The sequence below is a fragment of the Martes martes genome (genome assembly GCF_963455335.1).
Source record: "Martes martes genome assembly, chromosome: 5".
Lineage (NCBI taxonomy): Eukaryota > Metazoa > Chordata > Mammalia > Carnivora > Mustelidae > Martes > Martes martes.
This window is the reverse complement of record NC_137892.1, coordinates 104748349-104775429: the sequence shown is the minus strand read 5'-3', so window position 1 is coordinate 104775429 and position 27081 is coordinate 104748349. Positions and strand designations below refer to the sequence as shown.

General features: G+C 52.7%; 1 protein-coding gene across 3 annotated transcripts in view; it reads left to right on the top strand.

The window, feature by feature from the left end:
• Window positions 1–6276: 6276 nt before the first annotated feature.
• The window catches only part of NEURL1B (neuralized E3 ubiquitin protein ligase 1B), a gene marked incomplete at both ends in the record, with an annotated part of 33499 nt that continues 12694 nt past the window's right edge, over window positions 6277–27081 (top strand). For 2 of the 3 annotated variants that reach the window (XM_080804468.1, XM_080804466.1), the window contains 2 exons: window positions 6277–6443; window positions 23813–24358. In XM_080804468.1, the coding sequence (XP_080660594.1) occupies window positions 6413–6443; window positions 23813–24358 (577 nt within the window). The remainder of the gene's footprint in view (window positions 6444–23812; window positions 24359–27081) is intronic. The other variant, XM_080804467.1, reaches the window with a different exon arrangement.

The following is a 27081-nucleotide window of genomic DNA, read 5'->3' as shown; positions in this document are numbered from 1 at the left end:
CCATAGGACAACAGGCATCCAAGCATCCTGGGGCCCCAGATGGGCCCCGCTCCTCGTATCGATCCCAGGTTGGCACTACCCCTCTGATCTTGCTCAGGTTCCCCAAAACTGGACCAGCCGGGAGGAGCTGCTCCAAGACATGGAGACACTGCCATGTTCAGGGCCAAGAGAGGCGGCTTCCTCCACTGGGCCCACCCAAGTCCCCTACTCTATTCTCCTCTTCTAGGAAAACGTGCCTCTTCACTGAGCAGCTGACCTCAGGAATAACAAAGATCAATAATAAATAATGAGGATGGCTTACTTTCATCTTACCACGAGCCAGGCATTGTTCTAAGCATTTGGCGTGTAAGGATTGAATCCTCCAAACAATCTTATAAGGCTAGAGCTATTAGCCCATTTTATGCACGAGGAAAGTGAGGCACAGAGAAGTTGAGTGAGATGTTAAGGTCACACGACTAGGTAAGAGGGAAGCCAGACAATGAACCCAGCTGCCTGATTCCAAGGCCTGAACCCTTGGCCAACATCTCATGATTTGTGAGTGAGACCCAGTTCCCGCCCCTGGGATTTGTCCATCCATGCATTCATTAAACATTTATTGGGCACCTGTTCTGTGCTAAGCGCAATCCAAAGACAATCTCACTGAAAGTTTCTATCACCTATTAGGTCGGCATTATTACTATCCCCGCTTTAGAGATCAGGCCACTGATGTTCAGAGAGGTTTAGTAACTACAAAGACACACAGCCACAAGACGGGAGGGTCAGTGGCACTGGAGGTTGCAGACGCCCCGTGTGAGCAGACAGCATAGGCGGGAGGCCGTGGGCCTCGTGCGCCCGGCCAGGCCTGGGAGGCTTGCAGATGATCCCTCCATTTCACAGAGAAGGAGTTAAAAACTCAGAGGAATGAAATGACCTGCCTAGAGTCACCCAGCCAGCAAAAGACAGAACCAGGACTTGAACCCAGCCCGCCCTGGCCCCACCTGGATCCTCTCTGCTGTGGAAAGGGTTTGGGGCAGAAAAGGGCTGCAACCAGCTTGTGGGCCTGCAGGGGTGAGTCCAGGAGTGGGAGAGCAGAGAGAAAGACAAGCCCTTCCCAAGCTCACCTATCCTGACCATTTACTATATGCCAGGCCACGTCGATGGACACATCTCCTCTTCCAAATACCCTATGAAGTGTGGGCTCCTATCAGCTCCGTTTTACAGATGCAGAAACTGAGGCACAGAGAGGAGATGCAGCCTGTCCAAGGTTGCCCAGGTAGTAAGTAGCTAAGCTAGGATCTGAACCTGGACTCTGGAGCCATTTACAATCTGTTACTCCAGTTTTTCTTTGGAAGTCCGTGTTCTCCTGGGTGGGTTCGCCAGAGCTCCAGGAAGTCAGCAGCGAGCAGTGGGCTCTCCCAGGGCCAGACCATGGTTGGACACTGGACCCTGAAAATGGGTCAGCATAGGCCTGCCTGTTGGTTGCTCTAGGTGGGCTGGTCTGGGCTCTGCAATCTCTCAGCTACCTGAGGGGCCAAGAGGAGGGGCACACAGACTCTGAGGTCAGAGTGGGCTGGGTCCCCATCCTGGGTGTGAGGCCCAGTTCACCTCTCTGAGCTTCCCAGAAGGCCCCACAGGATGGAGATGAAGGTTTTAAAAAGCAACCAATACAAGGACTGGGATGCAATACCTTACCCATTAGCTCCCTCGCTATCTGGTAGGGTTATTATGAGGATTACATAAATCGACCCAATGTGTTCAGTCACACTGTTCTCTGCCTGTGTGTGGGTGGCTAAGCTACCTATGTTCTCTGGCCTTCGGTTTCCCTCTCGGTGAAATGGGCATATTCATAGTAGCACTGCCTAGGGCTGTTGTGAGCTTCATACATCTAAAAGACTTAGAACAGCTCCTGGGACTCAATAAATGTTAGCTATTTCTGTGTCCTAATTACCACCATAACTGCACAGTAAATGCAAGTTACTGGAATCATCAATTAATTCCCTTTCAGCCCCTGCCTTGCTCATGGGACATACTCAAAATGATTATATGTTTCAGAGTGTCTGAGCTCTGTCCTTGTGTTATGATAAAGCTGAGCTCCAGGCCCCAATGACCCCAGCCTCTAATAGAGCTGCCTCTGCCAGATTCCAGGAAATGGCCAGCCCTTGATCTTTTCTGATGGCCATTAGAACACTGCTGAGGTGTCTTTGGGCAAACTCAGGAGGAAGGTTCTGCCCATCAGCCTTCCCACGTGCCAAGGAAGAGCTCCCCGTTGGCACTGGCTCCAGCACCAAGCGTGAATCTGTAAGGCAACAGGACGAAGAGAGCACGGGACAAGCCTCCTTCCCTTTTTGCCTTGGCTGCTGGGCAACGCGCAGCAGATTCTGTTCCACGAAAACACAGACTGGTTTGCCAAGTGGCTTCACCACTCTGAGCCTGTTCCTCCTCTGTAAAAAAGAACAAAGAACCCTTTGAGTTCTGCCTCCTCCTGGTTGTATGAACTGGACAGTTTCCTCTCCTGCAAGGTGGGAATTGTGTCAACGACCACACCGTTAGACTGCGAGGAGGATCACTCACCGGGCACAACCTGGTGCCCGCTCCCCGGCGGCTGCGTTGTAACCAGGCACTGAAAAATGTTGCTGTTGTAGGGGAAGACCTGCTGGCGGCGGGGACTAAGGGTTTGAGAGGCGGAGTTTACTGAAAGGTAGAGCCTTCCGGGAGCAGTTTAAAAACCCAGCTTTGTGGTTTGATGGCAACCTGGATTTTGTGTTCTTGAATGAGTGGTGGGCAGGAGTGCAGGCAAACACCCTTCGGTTCCCTGGAAGAAGGGGTCTTTTCACACTCATGCCCCCTCCGAGCTCAGTGTGTGCCCTTTTTACTAGGTGCACCTGACTGCGTCCTACTGCATGGGGCCGTGCCTGCCGGGGCAAGCCCTATGGGAGTGATGCCAGTCAGCCTGGCCAGGGACTCCCCTCTCTACCCACTGCCCTGGGAGGCTGTGCCAACACTTCACTATTAAGAGAGTCAGCCCCACCCAAGGGCCCCTGCAACCCAAGCAAGGGTTCTGGTGCTAAGGGAGAGTAAGCAGAGTCTGTGGGGTTCTGGATGTGGTTAAGGGAAAGGGGGCATGGAATTCAAAGCCGGGAGAGGTTATGACCAGAGGCTGCTGCCCAAGTCCAAGGATGCTTCCACTGTCTCCTGCCTCTGTTTGCACGTCCCCTGTGGCAGGGATCACTCTCTCCCAAAGCCTCCTTCCCCACCTTTGTGGATCAGCTTTGCCTCGCTTCTCAATTATGGTACCCAGAGCCAAAGCACCTTCTCCTCCAATGGCCCAATCAGCGTGCACTAGAGCAGCAAGCCTCTGCTTCATTCTAGAGAGTTTACCTCTGTGAACGCACCCCTATTCTCTTCACTTGTTTCCTCCCACATGTATCACTAGTGATTACACCAGGGTGCAGGGCTACTATCAACCAATTCTCCTCCCTACACTCCTCTTTCCTACCCCTTCCTCCCTCCCTTCCTTCTTTTCTTCCCTTTCTTTTTCCAGTTCAGAGCACATCTCCGTAGTCAGTTTATTCAAAGATGTACTGAGCGTCTATGTATGCCAGTCCCGTTCTGAGCACTGGAGATTTCTAAGGGACTATGAACTGGGTCCTGCCCACAGGAGGCTTCCCATCTGCCAGTGGAGTGGATCCAGGGGGAGCAGCTATGCTAACTGAGGGACTGGACAAAGGGCAGACAGGCCTCAGAGGGGTGAGCGACGGCAGTACCTTCACAAATATAAGGCAACTCAAATAAAGGTTAAGGGCAATCCCTCGTCCCCCAATGAGAAGACGCACAATAAAGATGAATAATATAAACTTTAAACGGTGGAAATAAAATAGACATCTATTTCCAGTAGTTATTTCTTTAGCAAGATATACAGATTTTAAATAATGTTATATAAGATATTAATTTGGAAAGACTGCCTTTGTCTACTCTCAAATTTCAAGAAACTATTTGGTTCAAACCCTTCATGTGTGGCTTTGACGCCGGTGTTCCCATCATCTGCTTTGTGGGTGGGGGTGCTCTTTTAGTTTCCACGGATTTTTTTTTTTTTAAGATTTCATTTATTTATTTGAGAGAGAGAGAGAGAGAGAGAGAGCATGAGCAGGGGAAGCGGCAGAGGAAGAGGGAGCCCGATGTGGGGCTCAATCCCAGCACCCTGGGATCATGACCTGAGCCAAAGGCAGACACTTAACCCACCGAGCCACCCAGGTGGCCCTGCACAGCGGATCTTATTCACAGGGACCAAGATGCTAAAACACGGCCCTTTTAGATACACATGTCAGTTGGCCACTGCACACCGTGTCTCCTCTGCAGGGACCATCCACACAGCATTGGGGCAGTTGAGGCTTTATTTGCTCCAAGTGTGTACTGTGGTCTGCACAACACAGGCGCTTACTTGAATGCTCTGAAAGTGACCTTTAAAAGGTCTGTTTATACCAACCTCCCTTGCACTCACCCTTTGTGACCCTCCCTTGGTGACCCTTGTAGTCAAAGTCCCATTTGCACCACATTGCTTTGCATGAGAAAAATTTCTTTGGCTTCTTTGGTGATAATTCTGACCTCTGTATGCATCTCAAGCTCATACGCATTGAGGGTATTTTGAACCAATGTACCTTTCCCGAACAGGACTAGTGTTTAAAAATTAAGTAACTGACAGAGCACCTGTAAGATGAGAAATTAGTGACTCAAATAGAAGGCAACCTCATGTGCAGACATAGTGAGTCAGGGTGGGTGGGGTATAGAGAAGCTTTCCCAGAGGTGGAAGCTTTGGGCTAACCTTGAAGAATGAGAACCCTCTGGGATGGGTCAGGAATCCTAGGCAGAAGGCATTGGAGAAACAGCCCTGGGAGTTCTGTCCGAGATGCCTCCCTTTCATTCACATAGCTCCAGGCCAGTTTTGGCCCTTACTAGCTGGGAAATCTTGGGCACCTCTTCTCCATTCCCTGACCCTCAATTTCCCTATCTGCGAAGTGGGGATAGTAACATATATTTCATAGAAGATACAAGAGCATGGAAAGTAAACTTGGGGGGAAAAACTGGTTGAGAATTGGGTCTTCTTGGGTAAGTAATTGCACACCCTGAGCCTCAATGTTCCTATCTGCAAAATGGAGCCCAGTGAAGGCAGGAACTAGCAGGCTTCACTTCCCATTGAGTTTGGTCTGGGTTCTGTACAGGAAAGCTGCTCAGAATACTGGTGGGGTGAATGAATGGATGAATGGATGAATGAGGAATGCCTGTTACTCCCTCTGCAAGGAATATGCTCTTCGGCTCTTCCCATGGCTGACTCCTTGCTGTTTCTTCAGATGGAGCTGGAGTGCCCCCAGGTTCTCCCTGAGGCCTCCAAACAAAGTTACTATATCACAGTTATCTTATTTTCTTGCTGGCTTTGATCATCATATTGTGTGATCTAAATTGCTTTTTATTTTGGGGATCCTGGATGGCTCAGTCAGTTGAGCTTCCAGCTCTTGATTTCCCCTGAAGTCATGATCTCTGGGTTTGAAGTTGGAGCCCCAGACTCCTGCTCAGCAGGGAGTCTGCTTGAGGTTCTCTCTTTCCCCCTCCCCCTGCTCCCCCTCTTCCTGCTCACTTTCTCTCTCTCTCTCTCTCTCTCAAAATAATGAATCTTTTAAAAAAACCTCTTAAAATAAATATAAAATTTAAAATTAAAAAAAAAAAAGCTTGTTATTTCGGTTTTCACCACTCACATGCCTTGTCTGTACTTACAATGTCCAGCACAGTGCCTGGCATGCGCTTGATAAATGTTATAATATGTTCCCTCCTCTCAACCTTTGGAGGTCACCCCCACCACGGTCATCTCTACTGGCTTGTCCTCAAGTAGGTGACCTTCTGCCTGCTGTGTACATCCACAGTCCCTGCACCCTGCACCCCGCATAATTGCACCGCCAGGGTGAAGGCTTGGCCCCCTGTGTCCCAGCGCCTGGAACAGGGCCCGGCACACACTAGGCCTTATCCAAGTGTTGGAAGAAATGAGTGTAAGGCTTGGCACCCCGAGGGCACCCAACTGCCAGCGCGCCTTCCTGTCCCGGGCGCGGGAGCGGCGAGAGCGGGAGGCTCGGCTGATCTGCTCCCGCCGCCCGGTCCAAACTTTCAAAAGATGCGGCGGCCACGGCCCCGCCTCTCCCTGCACGGTTGGAGGCAGCGGGAGGCGGTGGCGGAGGCGGAGCCAACGGGCTGGGGCCGGTTGGCTCCGCCTTCTCCTCCGGCTGCCACCGCCTCCCTCCGGGCGCCCGCCCCAGCTGCAGCCAGCCGGCTCGCCCGTGCAGCCGCGATGCCCCGGAGCCCGACCCTGGCCCGGGTCCCCGGCCCACCGCGTTGTTAGCCTCCGTGCACCCCGCGCGCGCCGCCACCAACGCCGCGCCCCAACGCAGCGATGGGCAACACCGTGCACAGGACCCTGCCAGGTATGCCGGGGAGCCCTGCCCGGGAGGCGGGCGCTGGGGTTCTCCTCTCCCCAGGGGACCCGCTGGGTGACTTCCGGAGAACCACCCCACCCACTTGGAGCCCTCGCCGCGCAGCGGGCTGGAGTCATCGGTGCCTCCTGGATCCCGGCTCCGCGCGCGCCCCTTGGCTGGGCTTTGCGCTCCAGGAGGACGGGTACCGCGTCCCGGTTACCTTGGGGACCCCAGTCCTCGTTCTTCCTGCTTGGCCAGATGCGCGAAGGGGCCGCTGGGGCGATGCCGCTCGCCCCCTCGCCTTTGTTTCAGCCCGAGGGCGCTGAGGAGGGGCGCCCTGGGGCGTGACTGGAGTCGGGCTCCCCAGGGCTTCCGACGACCAGAACCACCCGTTGTGCCGAGACTGCAGCTGCTGATGGTGGGGGGCGCTTGCAGGGGTACCCCAATTTCCAGCGCCAGCGCCCCCGCGGCACATGCTGCCTTGGTTTGGCCATGTTCCCCACACGCACCCCGGCTGCGCCCCCCTCTGGTGTCCGCTCAATTGGGGGCTCTCTAGTCCCTCGGAGTCACCACTGCAGAGCGCATCGCCCCCTAATTAACATCACCCTAGAATTTCCGGGGCCAGAGTAAGGGGATGGGGGTGAGGTGGGAAGGTGGCAGTAGGGGGCAGAGGAGGACTTGCTAGAGAATACCTGGTGGTAACCGATCACTGGGATCACTGCGCTGGAGGCTCCTTGTCTGGCACTTTGCATATACCCCAGGGCCCAGGCGGCATGCAAAGCACCTTTTCCTTGTCAAGATGTTTATCCCAATTTTACAAATAAAGAAATTGAGGCTCAGAGGAGGAGAAATGACTCGCCCAAGGTCATACTGCTAATTGGGGGCGAGTCTGGGTTGGGCCCCATGTCAGTCAGCCCCACACCCCGGTCTTTAGAAAAAGTCTTTATTTTGGCTTAAGGCTGGGCATCAGTAGCGTCTTTTAGGCTGAAAGTGAGAGGTCTGTGTATTTTTAAAGTACAAAGGCCCAGCTCAGTGGGGAAGCAAGTCGGCTGCTGTGCAAATTTAGTATGAGGTTTTGGGAGAGAGACATATTAGTAGTCTGTGCTCTAACTCTCCCATATAGCCCCCCCCCCTTCTAGGCTTTATATAAAAAAATTCGTTGTTTCTTCCTCTGGTGGGGGTGGGGGGGGTGGGTGGGGATTGAAATGGAGGATGCTGTGCCTGGGATTCCCAAGGCTGGCCTGTGGAAGAGGAGCCAGCTCCTATTTTATAAGCTTCTGGGCAGCTTTAGGGCCATTGCATTCGAAACCCCCATATTCTCAGACAGGTGAAGTCACCAGCAGAGGATCATCAGGTAGTCAGAAGCAGAGGTGGGATTTGAACCCAGGTCCATTTATGGACCAGGGGCCTCCATCTCCTCTGAGCAGGGATACTGGCTGGGTGGAGATGGAAGGACCCAGCCACCTGGCCCCGGGGGTGTCCAGGCCTGTTGGCCAATATGGCAGCAGATACTCTCCCAGCCACAGATACCTAGCTGCAGCATGGTCCCCTTTGTAAGAGTTCCTAATTAAAAATAATTATTCTGTTCTAGTAAAAAAAAAAAAAAAAAATCTGATCTGCCACCTGTGGGTCAGCCCTAGGGTGGGTGAAGACACAGCCACAGCCAGGCAGGCTAAAAATAGCTGGCGATTTATATATTCTCCATCCCACAGGGCTCTTGCTCTGTGAACAGGGGCCACCCAGGCTAAGAGCCTGGGGTTAAGGTTGTTTTCCCACGGCAGTAGCTAAGTGTGAAAAATTAAAACTCTCCACGGGGGCTGATGCTTGCCCTGAGTTTGAGGAAGGGGACAGAGCTGGAGCTCTGAGGCACATCAGGTTGCCGTACTGAAAATATGAAGGGCCGTTTATTGTTTTCCCGCCTTTGTGTCATTAGTTTCTCACACACACTATGCCATTTTTTACAACTCTGTGATCAGCACACAAGGCTTCCCACACTTGAAATATCCTTCCTTGTCTAGTGCATTTCTTAAAATTTGGCTTAGCTGTCACCTCCTCCAGGAAGGCTTTCTTGACCACCCACACCAATCCCACCCTTCACTCTGCTACCTAGAGACCTTCTGATGGCTCTGCTTGTGCATCTGACCACATTGCATCGTCGTCACCCCTCTCCACAACTGGCCTCGGGGCTGCCTGAGGACAAAAACCATGTCTTGATTATCTTGTATCCCTGGTTGCCCAACCCAGAGCCTAGTGGCTGGCAGGCACTCAACAACCAGTGGTAGAGCTCACATGTTGCCTGCATCTTAGGCTGAAAGAACACTTGGCTCAGTCTTGCCCTGTAGAAATCCTTGTGCTTTCGTTCTCAGGAAAAGGACACATGCGTGGGGTTCCTTCTATGGGACTTGAAATAGAGAGCTGGCATTTGCTGAGCACCTGGATTCCATGCCAGGCTTCCTGCATATGTGGCTTCATTTACATGCCAAGCATGCTTCTCCTTAAGGCTCCTGCACTTGCTGCTCCTTCTGCCTGGAGCATTCTTCCCCCAGACCTCCACGTGGTTTCCCCCTCGCTTCCTTTACCTCCCTGCTCCAGTGTGGGTCCTGCCGTAACCTCCCCTGCCCTGCCCCCGGAATGCCCCACTTGCTCTCTCCCGCTTGGTGTCTCTCCTTAGCATGATCACCGTGTGCCACACGGTGTGTGTATATTGCTGTTTAATCACCTGTCTCCCCAGGGAGGATCTTGTCTTTTTATTCACCGCTGGATATTCAGCACCTGGAGCAGGGGCTAGTACACAGATGTTCAGTACATGCTTGTTGAATGAATGAATGAATTTAATGCCCGCAACAGCCCTGCGAGGGAAGGATCATCATCTTGATTTACAGATAAGGAAACCAAGGCTCAGAAAGAAAAAATGACTCATCCCAGCTCACACGGCTCCCCCCATTTGGAATCCAGGTTGATTTGGCTCCGAAGTTCTACATTCTTCCTCCAACCTTGTGGTACCCTCCCAATCCACGGTTCAGATAACTTGTGTTGGGTGCCCCCAAGTGACTCTGTCATGTTACTGTGTGCAATAATGACAAGCCAAAGAAAGGGAGTGTCCTTTACGACTGAGGTGGGAAGCCCCTTGGCAGTCTTCACAAAGGGCATCAGCAAATTCAGACGAATGCCCTATAAAGAGAAATGTCCAGGAGCCAGCACGGGAACTCGCATTTGCCAAGCTCCTACCGTGTGCGTCACCCGTTGTCTTTCTAGTTGCAGTTCAGTACTGTGGAGTAAGGTGCCATGCTTCTCCATTTTATGGATGAGGAGAATGAGGCACAGAGAGGTTCAGACACTTGACCCAACTCACACAGGTCGGCAGAGGCAAAGCTGGGTTTAGAAGACCCTGTCTTATTCCTAATACCACATGATCCTTTTCTCTGGACCCTGTTCCCTTTCTCTGGGGTTTGTAAGAATAAAAATAAAAGTAATTCATGGAGCTCGGGGAGGATGGAATTCCAGCACGGCGGGGCTCTCCCCCCTTCTCTCATCGGCTCATTGCAAGCCTCCAGCCAGCGCGCCTCCAGGGCTCCCCCACAGTTCTGACTGGAGAAGACTGAATTCAAACTGCCAGTTGGGTTTAATCATTAAGTTGGTCCACGCTTGACCAAGTCAATGGCCCTTTTTAGTGTTAGTTCAATAGTTAGGCATCCTGGAGCTTGGAGTGGGAGAAATATGTTGGCCTTGGTCTGTGCCCAGCTCTGCGTCAAGGACTATACCCACAAATCCCTGTAACAACCCTTTAGGAGGACTATATTTAGCCCCATTTTCCAGGCGGGCAACATCTGTCCTTAGGGGCCAGGTGCCCAGGCTAGAGTGACTCCCAGGGTCTGTCCTGCCCTGCATTTTCCTGAGTGTGCATCCTCATTCGTTTAACTGACATTTTGGGGCACCTGTCGTGTGCCAGGCCCCGGGGGTCTAGCTGTGAATGGGATGGAAGCCACCAGAGGCCCCCGTGGAGCTGGCCTCTAGTGGAAGAGAAACGGGACACGTAGCTGGTTATATCCCGGAGAGGCCCCCGTGGAGCTGGCCTCTAGTGGAAGAGAAACGGGACACGTAGCTGGTTATATCCCGGAGAGCACAAGGTGCTGAGAACCCCGCCTCAGAGAGATAGGCGTGGGGGGCCCAGGGCCTCAAACAAGGCCTGGCCACCAGACCAACTGGTCTGTCTACCGTGGCTCATGCATGACCAGGTTTTTAAAAAATTTAATGACATAGAATAGAACAAAACAAACAAAAAAATCAAGCGCATTGAGGTAGTAAGGAGAATTTTTCTTCATAGATTGTTTCCGTTGTGCCTGCATGTGTGTGTGCTGGGCTCTGTGGGCCCCATCGACAAAGAGTTGTGGGGCGACCACTCACTGGTCCACAGCAGCAGGAGGTCTGGTGTTTGGGTCTAGAGCAGGGACCCTAGCGTCCAGGTGCCCGGCTTCAAATCTCAGCTCAGCCATTGCTCAGTAGAGTGACTCTGGGCAAGGTGCTTCCCTCTGTGTGCCTCAGTTTCCTCACTGTGAAGTGAGGGCCATAGGGGGAGCACCCTCATGGTTGGGGTGGCAAGAATTAAATGAAAAAGGGCAGGTAATCTTAGCACATAGCCTGGGGCTTTCACGGTCATGGTTATCTTTGCCCTGTGGAAAGAGAGGACTTGAGCCTGCCCCTGGGGTTCCTGGTTGGGGACGAATGACAGGTGCCCTTCACTTTCTGCCTTGAAAGCCCAGTCCAGATGATTGTGAGCCTTGAACCCAGGGCTGTATTGGGAGGCATCCGTTTCACGTGTACTGACAGCCGCAATTCCCAAGGCCTCTCCGGCTTTGTCTGGGACACCAGATTTCTGATGACAAGAATCGTGGCAGATTGCATTTTGCCATTTCCATTTGTTCACCAGACCTCCAGGCTGGGCTCTGTGCTGAGCCTGGGGTTAAGCCTGGGTTTAGGGACTCAAGGTCTAGTGGGAAAGACCAACAAGGACAGGGCAGCTACTGTAAGTGGGGTAGGGGGGCCCTGGGGGCCGTGAGAGCCCAGAGCAGGATGCAGGAAGGCTTCCTGGAGAAGATGCTTGTCTGGTGAGACCAGAAAGCAGAAAAGTTAGCCAAGAGAAGGAAATGAGCAAAGCTGTTCAAGACAGAGGAGCTAGGTGTGCGGAGGCCTGAGCGGAGGGAGAGCGGGGCATACATGGGGAGCTGTGGCCTTCTGGGGGTTCCAGTGCAAGTAGAGGTTTCCCATGGGGTTAGAGCAGTGGGCAGAAGCCGTGTCAGAGGAGCGGATGGTTTCTTGCAGGCCAGCCCGCAGTCAGGAGGCTTCGATTTCTGAGCTGCCGCGCTCCCTGCCAGGATGATGTGCGGAAGTTGCCAGCAGGGGCATACAATTTCACTGGGCTTGGCCATCAGAGCTGTTTAATCTTCCCTACGGACAAGAAGAGTCAGCTCTGCCCTCTTTTGGACCAAAGGGCTTTCTGTACTTTGCGGTGCTCTATGAGGGCTTAAAATAGAAGCCCAGAAGCCAGGTGTGCGCTTCAAGCGGGGAGGGCAAAGGAAGGAGGCCTGGGTGCAGCCCTGTAGGTAGTAGTGAGAGCTCACCTGGGCAGTCGCAGAGCGCTCACAACTTCCGCAGGCTTGTCGCATTCCAGGCCCTTTAGCCAGTTTATCCTCTCTCACCGGTCAGGAGCAGCCTTCCAGAAGTACTCTCCCATTCCTCAGATAAGGAAACTGAGCTCAGAGGGGAAAGGAGCTGTGCCCCGAGACCGGCAGCCAGGAAGTGGCAGAGTGGAATCTGACCCCAGGCCTGCCCAGCCCCAGAGCTCCTTCTCCTTCATCACCAAAGGGCATGGCGCCCTGCGGCCTCTTGGGGCTGCTGCCCCTTGTCCTCATCCTGAGCCCCACCCCTGTCAACAGGTCCTGCCTGCAGGTGCCTCTTCCCACCTTTTTTGTCCTTGGGAAGATGAATTACTTCTGTCCACAGCAGCCAGAATGAAGCTGCCTGTTCACTCCTCACCCCTCCCGACCTCACCCAGGGCCTGTAGACTTGGTGGCCCTGGAGAAGGGCGAACTTGATCTCTGCATCCCTTCTCTGAGGTTCCTGCCTGGTAACCATTGGCCTGTGGTTGGCCACCCCTACCTGCCATTTGCAGGTGTCACAGTGCGCCCACACCCTTTCCCCTGAGCCTAGCCACTCATGGGCCCTGCCTGCCCAAAGGGCCAGGCAGCACCCAGCCATCAGTCAGCAAGGGTATGGGGCTCAGGTGGGAGTCCTTTGTCACCCAGCACCCCGGCTTTCCTGCAGGTGAGGAGCGTCACATCTCTGGACTGTGCTGTCATTCTTGGCAGAGCTGGTGACAGCACAGGCTGTGGCCCTTCATGCCTGCATTAGCCGGACAAGCAACTTGACCTCTCGGTGCTTGGGTTCTCTCTTCTGCAGAAAGAGGGTGATGATGTCACTTCACAGGCATGCAGGGCGTCTGACAGATAGTGAGTGCTCCCACGGAGTGCCTGTTAGGATTATGTATTCACAGGGGAAACTAGCCCCTGCTCTGCACTGAGCCCTGTGCTCCTGGAGGAGACAGACCCAGAAGACACACACTTGTGTCACACAGCTGGTCTGTGCCAGACGCTGTTGTGAGTAGGTCCCTGCATTTGACCCTCAGAACAAGCCTCGGGAGACAGCTACTGTTGTTACTCCCTTATGACTGTTGAGAGAACAAAGAGGCACAGAGAGGGAGAGTAACTTGCCCAAGGGCACACAGCTCGAGGAGTCCAACATGATCGCTTCCAGAAGGCGAGGATGTCCGTCTGGGACTATGACTGGCAAGTCAGGGTGGGAGGTCAGGTGGGCCCGGAAGCCTTCGTGGTGTTAGGCAGAAATCTGTAAGCATCCTGGCACATTCGCTTTTGGTTGTTCACCAGCTCCTTAGGTGTCTGTCTCACATCCTGCCTCTGGGCACAGCAGGGTGGGGATGGTCTCTAAGTGACCTATGGGCTCACCAAGGGGACCCCAGCTGATATTCCCCGAAGCCTGATGTGTAGCTCTCCAACCCCCTTTCAAAGCAGGTCAGGGGACAGCTGATGTCCTGAGGGCTTTCTAGACTGCAAAGCGAGGCCCGTGTCATCCCCAGGGCAGTAGAGAATTCCTAGCAATATGGCCTGGGAGCTCTCTGCAGATCCCTGCGGTCAGAGAGCGGATGGGGAAGGGCACCGCGGACCAAACACAGACAGGACCAGTGCAGGGCCTTCATGTGGAGGCAGATTTGAGCTCAACCAAAGTTAGAACTTTCTCACTGTGGAAGCAGTTTGTAGGGCAGCGAGGTGTTTAGCACTGGCGTTTAGCCTGGCTGGGACTTGACGTGGACATCGTGGTGGCAACTGAGTGTCAGATGGACCTGGGATGAACTGTTCATCCATCCCAGGGGGATGCTCTTACAGGGGTCCCCTGGGGTCTCACCGGGGTGCTCGCTGGTGTTCATCTGCTGAACGCCTGCAGACCCCTTCACAGTCTTTCATTTATAACATCCTTCTGCCAGTTCTTCGGGTTGGAAGTTCTTTGGCCCATTTGATGGCTCAGGTACTGGGACACAGAAAGATGCAGCCACCTGCCCTTGCTGGGGTCTGGGACCCTTGTCCTTGGACATCAGGCCCAACTCACCCTTATCCCTTTTTCTCTCTTCGTTCTTATTACTGCGGCTCAGCTGGCCTCATGCCTCACCTCTGTGCAGTGGGGAGAAAGTGCTTTTATGAGTAAGCCATGTGGGGAAATGGGTGGGGAGGGGGTGTCGGGGGCAGTGTTGGCCCTGGGCAGGGTGCCCACAGCTATTCACAAGTGTGCTCTGTTTATATCCTCAACATTACGCATTGTTTATATTACAATTCTATTCCTTGGGCACGTGTTTTCTTTCCTTTTTCCCCACGGATGATGGATTTAAGAAATGGGTGGGCATACGCATACCCTGTATCTCCCAAGATGGGTTGGCTTGGTAACTTTCCACTCCACAGAAGAGCTTCCCTTCCCCTCAAGGTTCAGGGCAATTCAAGGTCAGGAGATGGGACAGTGGAATTTCCCTGACTCCAAGGATGGCCCAGACCTTCATCTCTGCAGACAAAGTCCCCCCAGGGACTCTGTTCCTAGGACCAGAGAGTGATCGGAACCTGCCTCCTATCTGGCAGATGGGGACACTGGGGACCTAAGCTTTGTGCCGGTTCACACAGCAATTACAGATGAGCTCTTTGCCAGAATCCCAAGAGAGATGGAAAGAGCCCTGGTTTCGGAGGAAGCCTTGAGTTCAAATAGTTCTACTATATCTAACCTGGGTCACCCTGGGCAAGTCATGTCCCTCTCTGAGCCTCTACTTCCTCATCTTTAAAAGGGGAATAATGATGGTACCTCCTTTACAGGGAGGCAGTGAGGTATAAATAGGGCACTCCGTGAGAAGACAAGACGAGGACTCCATGAAGGCAAGGAAGCTGTGCTCCTGAAATGGGTGGGCTGAGGTGGAGGGTGGGGAGGAACAATAAGACGAGTTGTCCTGTTCCTCTCAGGTCCCTGTGAGAGATCACTAGAACACCCACTGGTTGGCTGGAGAAGCCATTTTGAAGAATGGTCAAGAGCATGCATGAGTTTTGGATCCACGTCAGAGTCCAATCCTGACCCAGCTGTTTACCTGAACCATGCAGGCCTTCTGCAGCAACCCCAGTCCTCACTCATTTGGAGGATGGTCAGCATGGCGGAGGAGGTGGAGGGAAACGAAGAAGCTGGGGAAGCGGAGTGGGAGAGGCACCCTTCAGAGTCACTTCTTTGCGGGCCTCAGAGCCAAACGTGGCAGGGAAGGAAACATTAGTTGAGGACCTGCTGTGTGCCGGGCACTGTGTTCTGCTCCTTCCACGCAGGGATGACTTCTACACTTTGCCTGAAGCAGCCAGAGCACTCTCTTCCCTAACCTTGTGAACCAGGCTGGTCTGGGTTCAAATGCTAACTCCGCCCCATCCTGGCTGTGTGGCCTCCGGCAGCTCTCCCAACCTCTCTGAGCCTCCCTGCCTCATTGGGTCTGGTAGCAGTCGCCTCCCCAAGGAGGACCACAGGAGGTCTGGGGAGCGCATTGCCAATGGTAGTCTCTGCATTGTCCCCTGGAAGGTCTGTCTGACCGAGCCCCACCCCCAATTCCTTTTCAGCACAGCACCCCCCGCCCCCCGTAATCAGTCACCGGCTTTCCTTTTTTAGACACTGCTTATTGTTCCTCTCGAGTTCTGCCAAACTGGCCTTTGAGCTGCTCAAAACAATCTAATTGATGACATTCCCCCCCCCCACCACCCCTCCCCAAGACCAAGCCAGGGCATCCCTCCACCGCTCCCACCAGAAGGCAGCTTAAGCTACTTGGACATAGTCTAGCACTTTTTCCCCCCCAGGTCAGGAGACGAGCAAGAGACCCTGGGGGTGGAGTGAGGCATGAAACAAGAAAGGCGCAGCCTTTGGAGTCAGACAGGACCAGAGTCAAAAGTGGACACTGCCCTTGTAAGCTAGGTGGCCTCTGTGAGGGTATCCAGAGAGGGGACTCGGTTTTGTCATCTGGGAGCCACCTGGCAGCGGGTGGTGAGGGGCAGAGGGGCCGCACGGCAGGCCCACGGCACACACGTGGTGTGCCACAGGGGCAGGTCGCTGCCACTCCTAGCCAGCCAACACTGCCCAGCCGTGGGGCCTGCGAAGAACACTGCCTTGGCTCCAGGAGCCGGAACAGCGGGGTTCAAGGAGGGCTTTCTCCTCGGGTGTTGCTTTGGGCCTGAGAAGCAGGACCAGTGGGGATCTATGGTTCCAAAAAATCAGGCTGAAGCCCTGCAGGTCAGTGAGTGGCCGGGCGGCCGGGCCCCACCCAGGCCAGGGGAGAGGCTGCCCTCACGGCAGAGAGGAGGAGAAAGCTGGTGGACTCAGCCAGCTTATCACTAGGCCGCTGCCAGGAGCTGCCTGGAGGAGAAGCAGGTGCTGAGGGGCAGGACCGTACCAGCAGTTGGAAGCAACATTCAAAACCTGAACTGTTTCTCTTACTCCCGCTATGCTAGGTCATTTTGATAGGCTGAGAAGAGAGAGAGGAAGTTTCTATGGGAAAAAGCTGAGCTTGACTCTCATTCTCTGGAGAGGTGGATCCTCAGGGTTCCTCCCTGCTCCAAATAATTCCGTGGTCCCCAGAGCCTTCTTGAGGAACTTATCCCCCTCTGCATGGCCTTTAAGACCCTTTGTGATGCGGCCCCGGGCTCTGGCTCCAACTTCCCCTCTGTCTTCTGCCCTATACTCCTTTTAGTTCCTTAAGTACATTACACCATTCTCACCTCCAGGCCTTTGTCTGTGCTATTCCCTCTGCATCAAATACAGTTCTCCAACCCTATCAACCTCCTAGCCACTTCTGCCTCAGTCCTGTAGCATGGCTGCTCTGAGAATTGTCCCCATGGCCCCAGCCCTGCCCACCACCCACCCTGCACAGTTCTGGTGTCAGTGTCTGTCCCTCAGCCAGTCTCAGATCACAGGGCAAGGACTGTGTGTGACTTGTCAGCGTATGTGTCCCTGCAGCCAGGACAGGCCCTGGCATGGAGTGCGTGTTCCTGAAAAGTCAGATGAAGGAGGAAGTGATGTACTTGAGAGAGAATGAAGGCACTTCCCCCTGCTCCCTGCCCTAATGTGCCAGTGGGACCCTAACCAGGGGAGCTGGCCCCTGGGAATTTCCTGGGGCTTGGGAGTTTCCTGGGGCATTTTATCAGGAAGAGACCTCAGTGAAGGGGCCCAGCAGAGGGTCAGAATGGGCTAGAAAATCCTGACTCCACTGAGCACACTTCAAGGGGGCATTGGGATGACCTCACCCCCTGGGAACTCGGTGCATCTGAGCCCACTTGAGCCAAGAGGGCTGCCACTTAGGCCTGGAAAGAGTAGGCTTTGCTCCCAACAAGCAGTGTCGCGTGAGCTCCGGCCTCCCTCCCCAGCCTCCTCGTAGGTGTTGACAGGAGTGTGGGGCCTTCCCAGCTGTGCTGGGGTGACCAGGTTTTGTTTGCAAAGAAAAGGAAGGGGAGGAGCAGGGTGGCAGTTACCAGTGTGGGCTGGCCCCCTTCCATCCTGGCCTCCCAGGTTCTCTGAAACAAAGAACAAAGTCCCATTACTCTGGCGTCTATCTCATGGGTGCCTGTCACTGCCCCATTTGGCGGAGGGGAGGGAAGGTTGGTTATTTTTTTCCTAGCCCGCTTTCAAACCCACCAATGGCAAAGGTACTTCGTGTTGCCAGAGAAGACATATTCTTGTCTGGCTTTGGATAGAGGGAAGCCTTACCAATACCGGCCTTGTGTTTTCCTCTCTAAAGGACATACACACACACACACACCATGTTGCCAATAGCATTGATTTGAATTGCGGTCCTGGACAAATGTCACTTGAACCAGCATCTTCTCACCGGAGGTATACTGTCTGAGCCTAGAGGTTATAGGAGTCTAGGAAGCCCCTGAAATTGTATGCCAAATTGTGTTCACGGAGTGTTGGTATTTTTCGGGGAAGAAGAGGCCTATACAGCTTTCATCCTCCTTCACAAGGGCCATGACGCTTGCTTCCAGTGGTTACAGGGGACTGCTTTGGAGAAGGGGTGGGGTATGGAAGGGCCCAGGCTTGGCCCTCTGCTGCCACTGCCCAGCTTTGCAGCCTTGGTTTTCCCCTCTGGAAAACGAAGGTGGTAAAATCTATCCTGCAGGGTCATCCCAGAGACTAAATCAAATAAACAGAGGCAATCACCGGCCCGTAACAGTTCAGTAAAGGGCTACATATGAAAGGAGGGTACAGAATAGACCGTTCTCCCGGCTGGCGATTCCCTTTCCCTGTGGAGCGGAATCTGCTGAAAATTTCAGCCAGAATGCCATCTGCTGAATGCCAGCACGCTGGAAGCTGTCATCTCAGCGGCCAGAGAAGCTGGGGTGTTGCTTCCTGTCATCCTCTTGGCCGTAAATGCCATTTGCTCAGGCTCTTTTTAGATCAATGGAGAGGCTGGGTTGGGGCAACAAACGAGACACATTTGGGACACTGCTGGGATGGCTTAAAAATGGGCTCCTGTCCTTGGACACTAAGGAAAGGCAACCCCAGGGTTTTTAAGAGGCCTTTCCTGGTCAAGGTCACCAGCCCTCCATGGAGAAACATGTCCAGATGTAGTTGCCCAGACCTATAGGTAGACTTCTCTGATGTCAAAGGACATCAGAAACCTTTTCTTGTCAAAGGAACAAAGTAAGGTGGCTGATGGGAGAGACCACGTGTTTAGTGAACACCTACTACGTGCCACCCATCGTGTCTGATGGACTTAACTTGCCAACTCAAAACTCCTCACAGCGGTCTTGCAGGGTGGTGAGGACTCCTGCCAGTTTTGGAGGTCTGGGCGGGGAGACCCAGAGAAGTTAGGCATGGACCTTAACATCACACCACTATGAAATGACAAAACAGAATTTAAACCCAGATCTGACTCCAAGCCTGTGTTCTTTTTAACTGGCTCTCACACGGAGATTTAGGAAATGAGACTCTGGGAGAAATGGAGGTGAAGAGCTCCCCCAGGAGTTGGATCTGCTGTTCCCACAGGGAAGGAAAGGAACGTTCAGTGATCATCTACTATGTGCCAGGATTTTTGCCCGATCTCTGTGCTCTCCCGGCCTCTCAGAAGCCCAAGACAGGGGCCTAAGGTCACACAGCATTCTAGATGAAAAACTGCAGCACTGGGAAGTGACGTGACTGCCCAGGGCCCCCAGGCAAATGAGCAGCAAAGCTCAGGCTTGAACCCAGAGGCCAGGAGGGCTGTTCTAAAGGACGGACATGGGAAAAGCACATAACCACCACCTGAGCTGCTCTTCCATCCACCTGTCTTACCCAAGGACTTGTCTAAGTCTGGGCAGTGGCAACATTTATTTAGTCAGAATAGAGTCCCGTCCTCCCTAACTGTCCATAGCCACTCAGTGTGCCCCCCAATCTCTGCCCCTATGCTTATTTTTTATTAAAGATTTTATTTGACAGACACAGCAAGAGAAACACAAACAGGGGGAGTAGGAGAGGGAGGAGCAGGCTTCCCACTGAGCAGGGAGCCCAGGGATCCCAGGACCCTGGGATCATGACCTGAGCCGAAGGCAGATGCCTAATGACGGAGCTGCCCAGGCGCTCCTGCCCCTACGTTTAGAGTCCAGGCACTGCTTCCCTGACAAAACCCTGGAAAGACCCTCCCCTGTGATCTTGGCAGGGCTGGAGCAGCCTTTGGTCAACTGTGAGGCTGGGCCAGGAATGTCTCCTGCTCCCTCCTACGCATGGGATGGGCTCCTGCAGCAGTCTCCTGGGCCCCCACCACACAAGACCCCCTCCACCCTGCCTTGTCGTTAGAGTCCCTGGGTCGGATTCCCTGACTAGAAGAGCAGGGGGCTCCCTGGCTGTAGTGGGCACCCTCACAAGGCTGGTGGGTGCTCAGCCTTCCGGGGAAGGAGGGGGGCCTGGGGCCTGTTCCCGGACATGGTGTGGGGGCCTCTTCTTGGCCGAAGGCTTTCTCGCCCCGACAGCGTGCCCATTTGAATCTGGTGCTGGCTCCAGCAGCTAGGAACCTCTGTGCCCACAGACTTGGCCATTTGGGGGAACAGCTGAAGTGATCCCAGGAGGGGAACGGTGGGGGACATTCTGGCCCTCAATGGACTATTCCGCAGCCATGAAACCTAAGCCCTGGGAGGCTCCAGGAGCCATGTGGGGAAAATGGTTTTTATGTAATGTCGAGTTAAGAAACAAAAAGGCAGGAAGCAAAACTGGCTGTGGGCTCCGACTGCAGGGAAGCTGGAAAAGATGCTCGGGACTACTTAGTACTCGGCACATGCGTGCTGCTTGCGGAAACAGGCTAGGACGGGAGGAAGGAACGCTGGTTTGGGATCAGGTGTTGCTGGGCCTACATCTCAACACAGCTTCTCGCAGCCGAGGGGAAGGGTCTCTGCTGCCAGCTTTGGCCACCTAGATAATCCTGCAGGTGAAGATTCTGAGAAGTAGTTACAATCCCAAGTCCCAGGAGACATCTAGCATGAGGCACAGCATAGAGGAAGGGCATAGCCAGCGACCCTTCCATGGAGAAGGGCCGGATAGACACCATGGAAAATGCCACATGAGTTAGGGTGTGAAGGGAGAGAGAAAGGAGGTATTTTTCTCCTTCCTGCTGAACTTTCTATAACATGGCTGTGGCGTTTCAACTTAAGGTTTTCTGTTGACATCTCCAAACTAGGGTGTTCTGCGGGGCCCCTGAGGCCCGTGTTCATACTTCTGTTTCTTGTGGAACCCACTTTCCCCAAGCCCAGCTAAAACCAGACAGCGATGTACAATTGAGAGATTACTTATTGTTCTTTCATCTTAAGCATTTTCAATTTGTATAAATAACACATCCTCTTCGACACTTTCACTCTGGTCTTTTTAACTCATGTCAGGGCAGAAGATTCTGAGCGGGTAGAAAGAGTGTTTATCCCTCACTCCCTAAAGGAAGTTGGAGCGTATAATCAAGATTCAACAAGTATGTAAACTTCGCAGGTCACTTGGCTGTATTTTGTCCTAACATATAGCTGGTTTTACAGGAAACTTCCCCTTGTAGGAACAAAGCAGTATGTCTCCCCAGCCAGCGTTCATTTCAACCGCCAGGTCCCTCTAAAAGAACATCTACTAGGATTCCCAAGGTGTTGGGTAAAGAAATTCTCTGAGAGAGAAGGTTGGGGAAAGAGCAGTGATGTCAGGGAGAGGAAAATAATCACATAAACGTGGCTTGTGGGCTTTGGTGCTCAGAAGTGCTTTTGATCTGTGGTCATATTTAGTGTTTCCTGGAGACTGTGCCAGCTGTGGGGACCTTGGGGAGAATTCAGCCTGTGGATGCTGGAGGAAGTCTCAGCCCAGAGAAGCTGGGTGCCTTGCATGTGGCTACAGTGTGCATGGAGAACGTGGGCTCTGTGGTCCCTGGGCGGCCCCTCTTGATGGTTTACAGTGGGGTTGTACTTCCCCGACTTGATTTTTGTCTCCTGAAACAGCTCTCCAGCCGGCCCTTGCTCTTATCCTTGGGGTTCGGGAGATGGCCCGCAGTATGTCTCGGGGTTCAGCCTCCTTGCTGCCCAGGGAGCCCCTCCCTTTCAGCCTGCTCTGCTGAAAGCCCTTCATAGCCCCCTCTCCCTCCTGCCCCATACAAGTTTACTATCAATCAAGGCTGTTTGGGTTACAAATATCAGAAACCTGGCTCGACATGGCTTATAAACAAAAGATGTTCTCCTTATCCCCCTTGGGTGGAAGTAACCTCTGCCATTCTGCCTCCTGCCTCAGAGGTGGTCTGCCCGGACCCCTACTGACCTTGAACTCCGCAGGCCCTTCTCCCTCTTTGGGCCCATTTCCCCATCTGTAAAATGGGCTTATCAGAGAAGAGGATTTCTGAGTTCTGCTCTAGCTCTAAAATAGAGGCAGCAGCTGGGATATATCCAGTGCCTGAAGTGTGCCTGGCACACACAGGGAGAATCAAAGATGAAATGAAAAAGCCCCTGCCCTCCAGGATCCAACCCTAGTATCTCCCTATCCCTCCTCACCACCTCTCTGTTTCCCCGTCAAGTATCCATTATGTCTTATTTATCAACTATATTAACCACCCAAAGCTAGTATATGGAATGTTTCCTTGCTTATTAAAACCTCAAAATTCGCAATCTCAACTACCTTTAAAACATGTCCAGAATCTGAGCCCTTCTCGGCACCCTGACAGGTACCTCCCCACCTCCCAATCTCAGCCTTCATCATCTGTGCCTGGAATAATCCAGTAGCCTTGCCCTTAGCCCCCAGCTCCCTCGCCCACCCCCTGCCAGCAGTCCCCTCTCCACACAGCAGCCTCATCACTTCTCTGCTAGAAACCTCCAGTAACATCCCTTTCACTGTGGTAAATTGGCTTAAAAAACAAGCAGCAACCACGGCCTCTCCTCCCCACCCCCCCTCCCCGCTCCAGCTCTGCTCTCATTTGCTTCCACTTCCTACACCTGCTCACACCAGCCCCGCCGGCTCCCTGCTGTTTCTCAGCCATACCAACTCATTCCCACCTCAGGGTCTTTGCACTGGTTTTTGCCCCTGCCTGGAAGGAACCCCCCACCCCCACCCCCCAGCTACCCTCATGGCTCAATCCCTTCACCTCTGCTCAAAAGTCACTGCTTCAAGAGGCCTTCTGTGAACCTAGTACTTTGCTTTTCCCCACTTCCTGACTGCATTTCTCTGTCACGCTTCCCAGCAGGTAGAGTATGTTTTACTTCTTGTCTGACTTTGTCCCCTGCCCCAGAATGTCCATTCCTTCAGAGTGGGAACCTCATCCTTCTTGGATACTACTGTATTTCCAATGCCTAGCATGGTACCTGGCTAAAACACTATGTGCTCATTAAAGATTTGTTAAACGAATGATTAAAGTACCTTAAGTTCTTTTCCTTTTTTCTCCTTCTGCAGGACCTTGGTTTCAGGTCCTTGTATTTTGTCTTCTGGGGATTACTGGCTTCTGTTTGGAGAGGGGCCTCCAGCTTCCCAGCATGGCTTTCTACCTCCCCCACAGGCTTGGGGAGGGGAACCATAGCTTCCCTGGCTCATCATTACACCTCTCTTCATTTTCCCCTGTCCTTGCTCCCCTTTGTCTCAGTATTAGTGGAAGCCCAACAACGTGCCCAGAGCGCAGTGAATCCCATGGCTGGGTGTGGGAAGAGTGGTCCCCACAACAGCCTCTCATTCCCTAAGGTGACTATTCTTCTCCCATGACTGCAGACCACTGTGGGTTAGGGGTTGCCTGCGATTTATAAGCCCTTGCCATGAAAACTGTACTCAGCTGCTGTTGTGAACAAGCAGCAGAGACTCGTGCAGTAATTCCCCACCTTGCCGTCTCCCAGGCTGCCAGAGCCAGGAACTGTCCCTGGGATGGAGAAGGACAGGTGGAAATGATGAAGCCCCCACCTCAACTCTCAGCCACCTGAGTTTGTGGCCAGCAGCCCGCTCCTTTGAACCAAGACCCAAGATTCTCCAGGTCCTCTGGGGCAAAATTCCCTTAGAAATGAATCCTCAACAGTGCATGTTCTAGAAAAGCCAACCTTGCTTATAAAGAATGCCTTCATTTTCTATGGGTAAATGGCTGGGGGCGGGGGTTGGGGGGGAAAGAGGGGGAGTCACAGAATAGAGTGACTTTGTTGTGATAGCCTTGGGCAGGCTGGCGGTAGCTGGAACCTACTTAAAGTTTATTAGTGTCTAATTAAGATGGAATTTAAAAAGGAAATGACTTTTAAAAGGGCGAACCTGTTCATGGAATTCTGAAGGGCCCTCACCCTCCTGCCTGTCTCTTCCCACAGACCCGAGCCCGCCGGCTCGCCTCCTGGCCACCCGGCCGTGCTGCGGCCCCGGCCCCGAGCGGCGCCCGGTGCTGGGCGAAGCGCCGCGCTTCCACGCACAGGCCAAAGGCAAGAACGTGCGGCTGGATGGCCACTCGCGCCGGGCCACTCGACGCAACAGCTTCTGCAACGGAGTCACGTTCACGCAGCGGCCCATCCGGCTGTACGAGCAGGTGCGGCTGCGCCTGGTGGCCGTGCGCCCGGGCTGGAGCGGCGCGCTGCGCTTCGGCTTCACGGCACACGACCCGTCGCTCATGAGCGCCCAGGACATCCCCAAGTACGCCTGCCCCGACCTTGTCACGCGGCCTGGCTACTGGGCCAAGGCGCTGCCCGAGAACCTGGCGCTGCGCGACACAGTGCTGGCCTACTGGGCGGACCGCCACGGCCGCGTGTTCTACAGCGTCAATGACGGCGAGCCCGTGCTCTTCCACTGCGGCGTGGCCGTGGGCGGCCCACTCTGGGCGCTCATCGACGTCTACGGCATCACCGATGAGGTGCAGCTCCTCGGTAGGTCGCGGGCCGGACCAGACACTGGTTCTCCGTGCGCATGGACGTGTATTTTTTTCAATATTCGCAAACACGAAGGGCTCACTTTGCCACGCCTTGTTCTAAACAGTTTACACATTTTAACTCCTCATTATTTTACCACAACCTGCCATACACATTTTACAGGTGAGAAAACTGAGGCACAGAGAGGTTAAATAACTTGAGTTGCAAAGCCAGGACTGAAACCCACAAGGGCTGGGTCCAGAGTCCAGGCCCTGGGTCAGGTTCATTCATACATCAGGTACTTGCTTATTCACCCACCCATTCTTTTGTCCATTCCTTTGCTAATTCCTTCACTCTCTTGTTCATTTGCTCACTCATTCTCTTATGCATGTGTTTGCACACTCATTCGTGTATTCAGTCATTCACACAGGTACTTATTCATTTGCTCCTTCATTCAGTCACTCACACATCCACTTAGCAATCAAATTTATGCCCCAGCCCTCGCGTATCTACAGTGGCTACCAATAAGGGGCTCAAAGTCCACTGGGGAGGCAGGCAGAGAAGACTGGCTAGCCCTGGTTCTAACGGAGAAGGCAGCCACTAATGCTAAAATCCATGGGGACAGAAGCCCTTGAGACCTTTTTTCTTTTCTTACCTTTTTAAAGGATTTAAAATTCACATAATGTCAAAGTAACCATTTTAACGTGTACAATCCAGGGACATTAAGTTGACAACAATCACCTCTAGTTCTAAAACATTTTCATCACCACAAAAGGAAACCCATACCCATTAAGCCATCCTTCCCCATTCTCCCCTACCTCCAGCCCCTGGCAACCACTGACCTGCTTTGTATTTGTGACCTTAGCTCTTGAACTCATAGGTTACGTGTGAGCCAGCCCAGCCTTGATTTCCGAGGAAGGGGAGATCAGATTTCTCAGAGCATCTGGACACAGCCCTGCCTGTCATTTACCTTCAGTAAATACACAGATCTAAAGTTTTTGTTTTTTAAGTTTGAGTTTGGATGGATTTATATAACCACCATAACCTAGGAAGGTTCCCCTCTTTCTTGGAGGCAGCCTGTGTCCTGATTTTTCAGCATATATTAGTTGCACCTATTCTTGAACTTCACATAAATGGAATCATACAGTATATGCACTTTCTGTTTGGCTGCTTTATCGCAGCACATTATTTTAGAGATTCATCCATGTTGCTGCCGTGTGAATCAGTGGTTTGTTCCATCTTAATTGCCGAGTAATATCCCATGATAGAGAGGTACCATAGTTGGTGGATCTGAATATCTGGGCGGTTTCTGGGTTTTCTGCCTTGCACCTTGAGGGAACACTCTGACCCTCACCTCGCTCACCACTACCACCCGCACCACCACTGGGCAAGGCGGGAAAATGCATGCACCCCGGCTGTGCCCTTCTTCCCCAGAAGGAGGAAGGCATAACTTCTGAGTGGTTAAGAATAGAAGGTTGAAAGTCACACAGACCTCTGTTCTATACCTGGCTGTCGACTTGCCAGCTCTGTGGGTTTGGCCAGGTGATTAAACCTCTATGTTTCTTCAACTATAAAATGGGTTCATGGTAGTACTCGCCTCCTGGCATTGTTGGGTGACCTGAGAGGGTATATGAAAGGGACACAGCACACTGTCTGGCACATAGAAGGTACTTGAGAAATAATAGCTAAGAAATCAGAATCTCTGCCCATTAGCATGGGAGGCTAAGCACATGTCTCAATTCTAGGCTTAGGCAAACCAGCCTATGAATAGCTACCCAGCCTGCAAGCTGGGGCCTTACTTGGGCATTTTAACCATGTTCCCCCACTCTCTTTTCCATAGAAGGTTTCGCATTTCACCTTTAGGGGATGTAAGTTTCTAAAGCCTCCTTGATCTCCTGTCACTCTTTTTTGGAGCTCTCTATTCAGAGCAGGGAAATGATCATACCTCATTCACCTGCTTTCTCCTATAGCCCATGTGTTCGGGTAACCACCAAGAAATCCTATCCACCCTGTAATCCGCACAAGTAGGTTAGGATTTTTTGAAAATTTACAAACTGGAAGCCGCCTTTGATGACTTAATCTGAATAAACCTGTGAGGAGTATGGACTCTTCCCCCACACATTTGTTCCCTTAGCAAACTTTTATTGAGCCCCCTTCAACGCCCCAAGCCCCTTGGAGGAATGGGAGAGAGACCCCTGGGACACTGGTGTACGTGGTAGACATGCTCCTTGGTCCCCTAATCTTCAGGTAGTGCCGGAGATGTGCGGGCTGAGAGGAAGCACCTGTGTTACAGGACCAGATGTACAAGTAAGATTCGAAGGAATTCCATTTCTGAGTGATATGATTCTAGGTGAATTTCATTTCTTTATACCTCTATGAGTTACTTTACCAAAAAATATATGTGAAGAGCTTATGGTGCTTTTATAATCAGAAAGGGCAATAAAGTTATTTTTCTTTCTGAAGGTTATATGAGATAATGGGGACGTTTCTGGCATGTGATCAAAGCTTAATGTTTCCTTCCCAGGGGAAGAGTAAATTGCCATTGGGTACATCTGGGTAAAGGGATTATGAGTGGCCCCCACCACTGCCATCACTACCACCATAGTTACTAACAATTCATGATCAGAAAAAAAAGTTGTAATAAAAATAAGGAAGCTAAGCTTTTATGATTTTTTAATGGCTTGAGTTCAGGCAACAGATACCCTACTGTTGGTAGCAGCAGGGGTGAGGCAACATGAGAA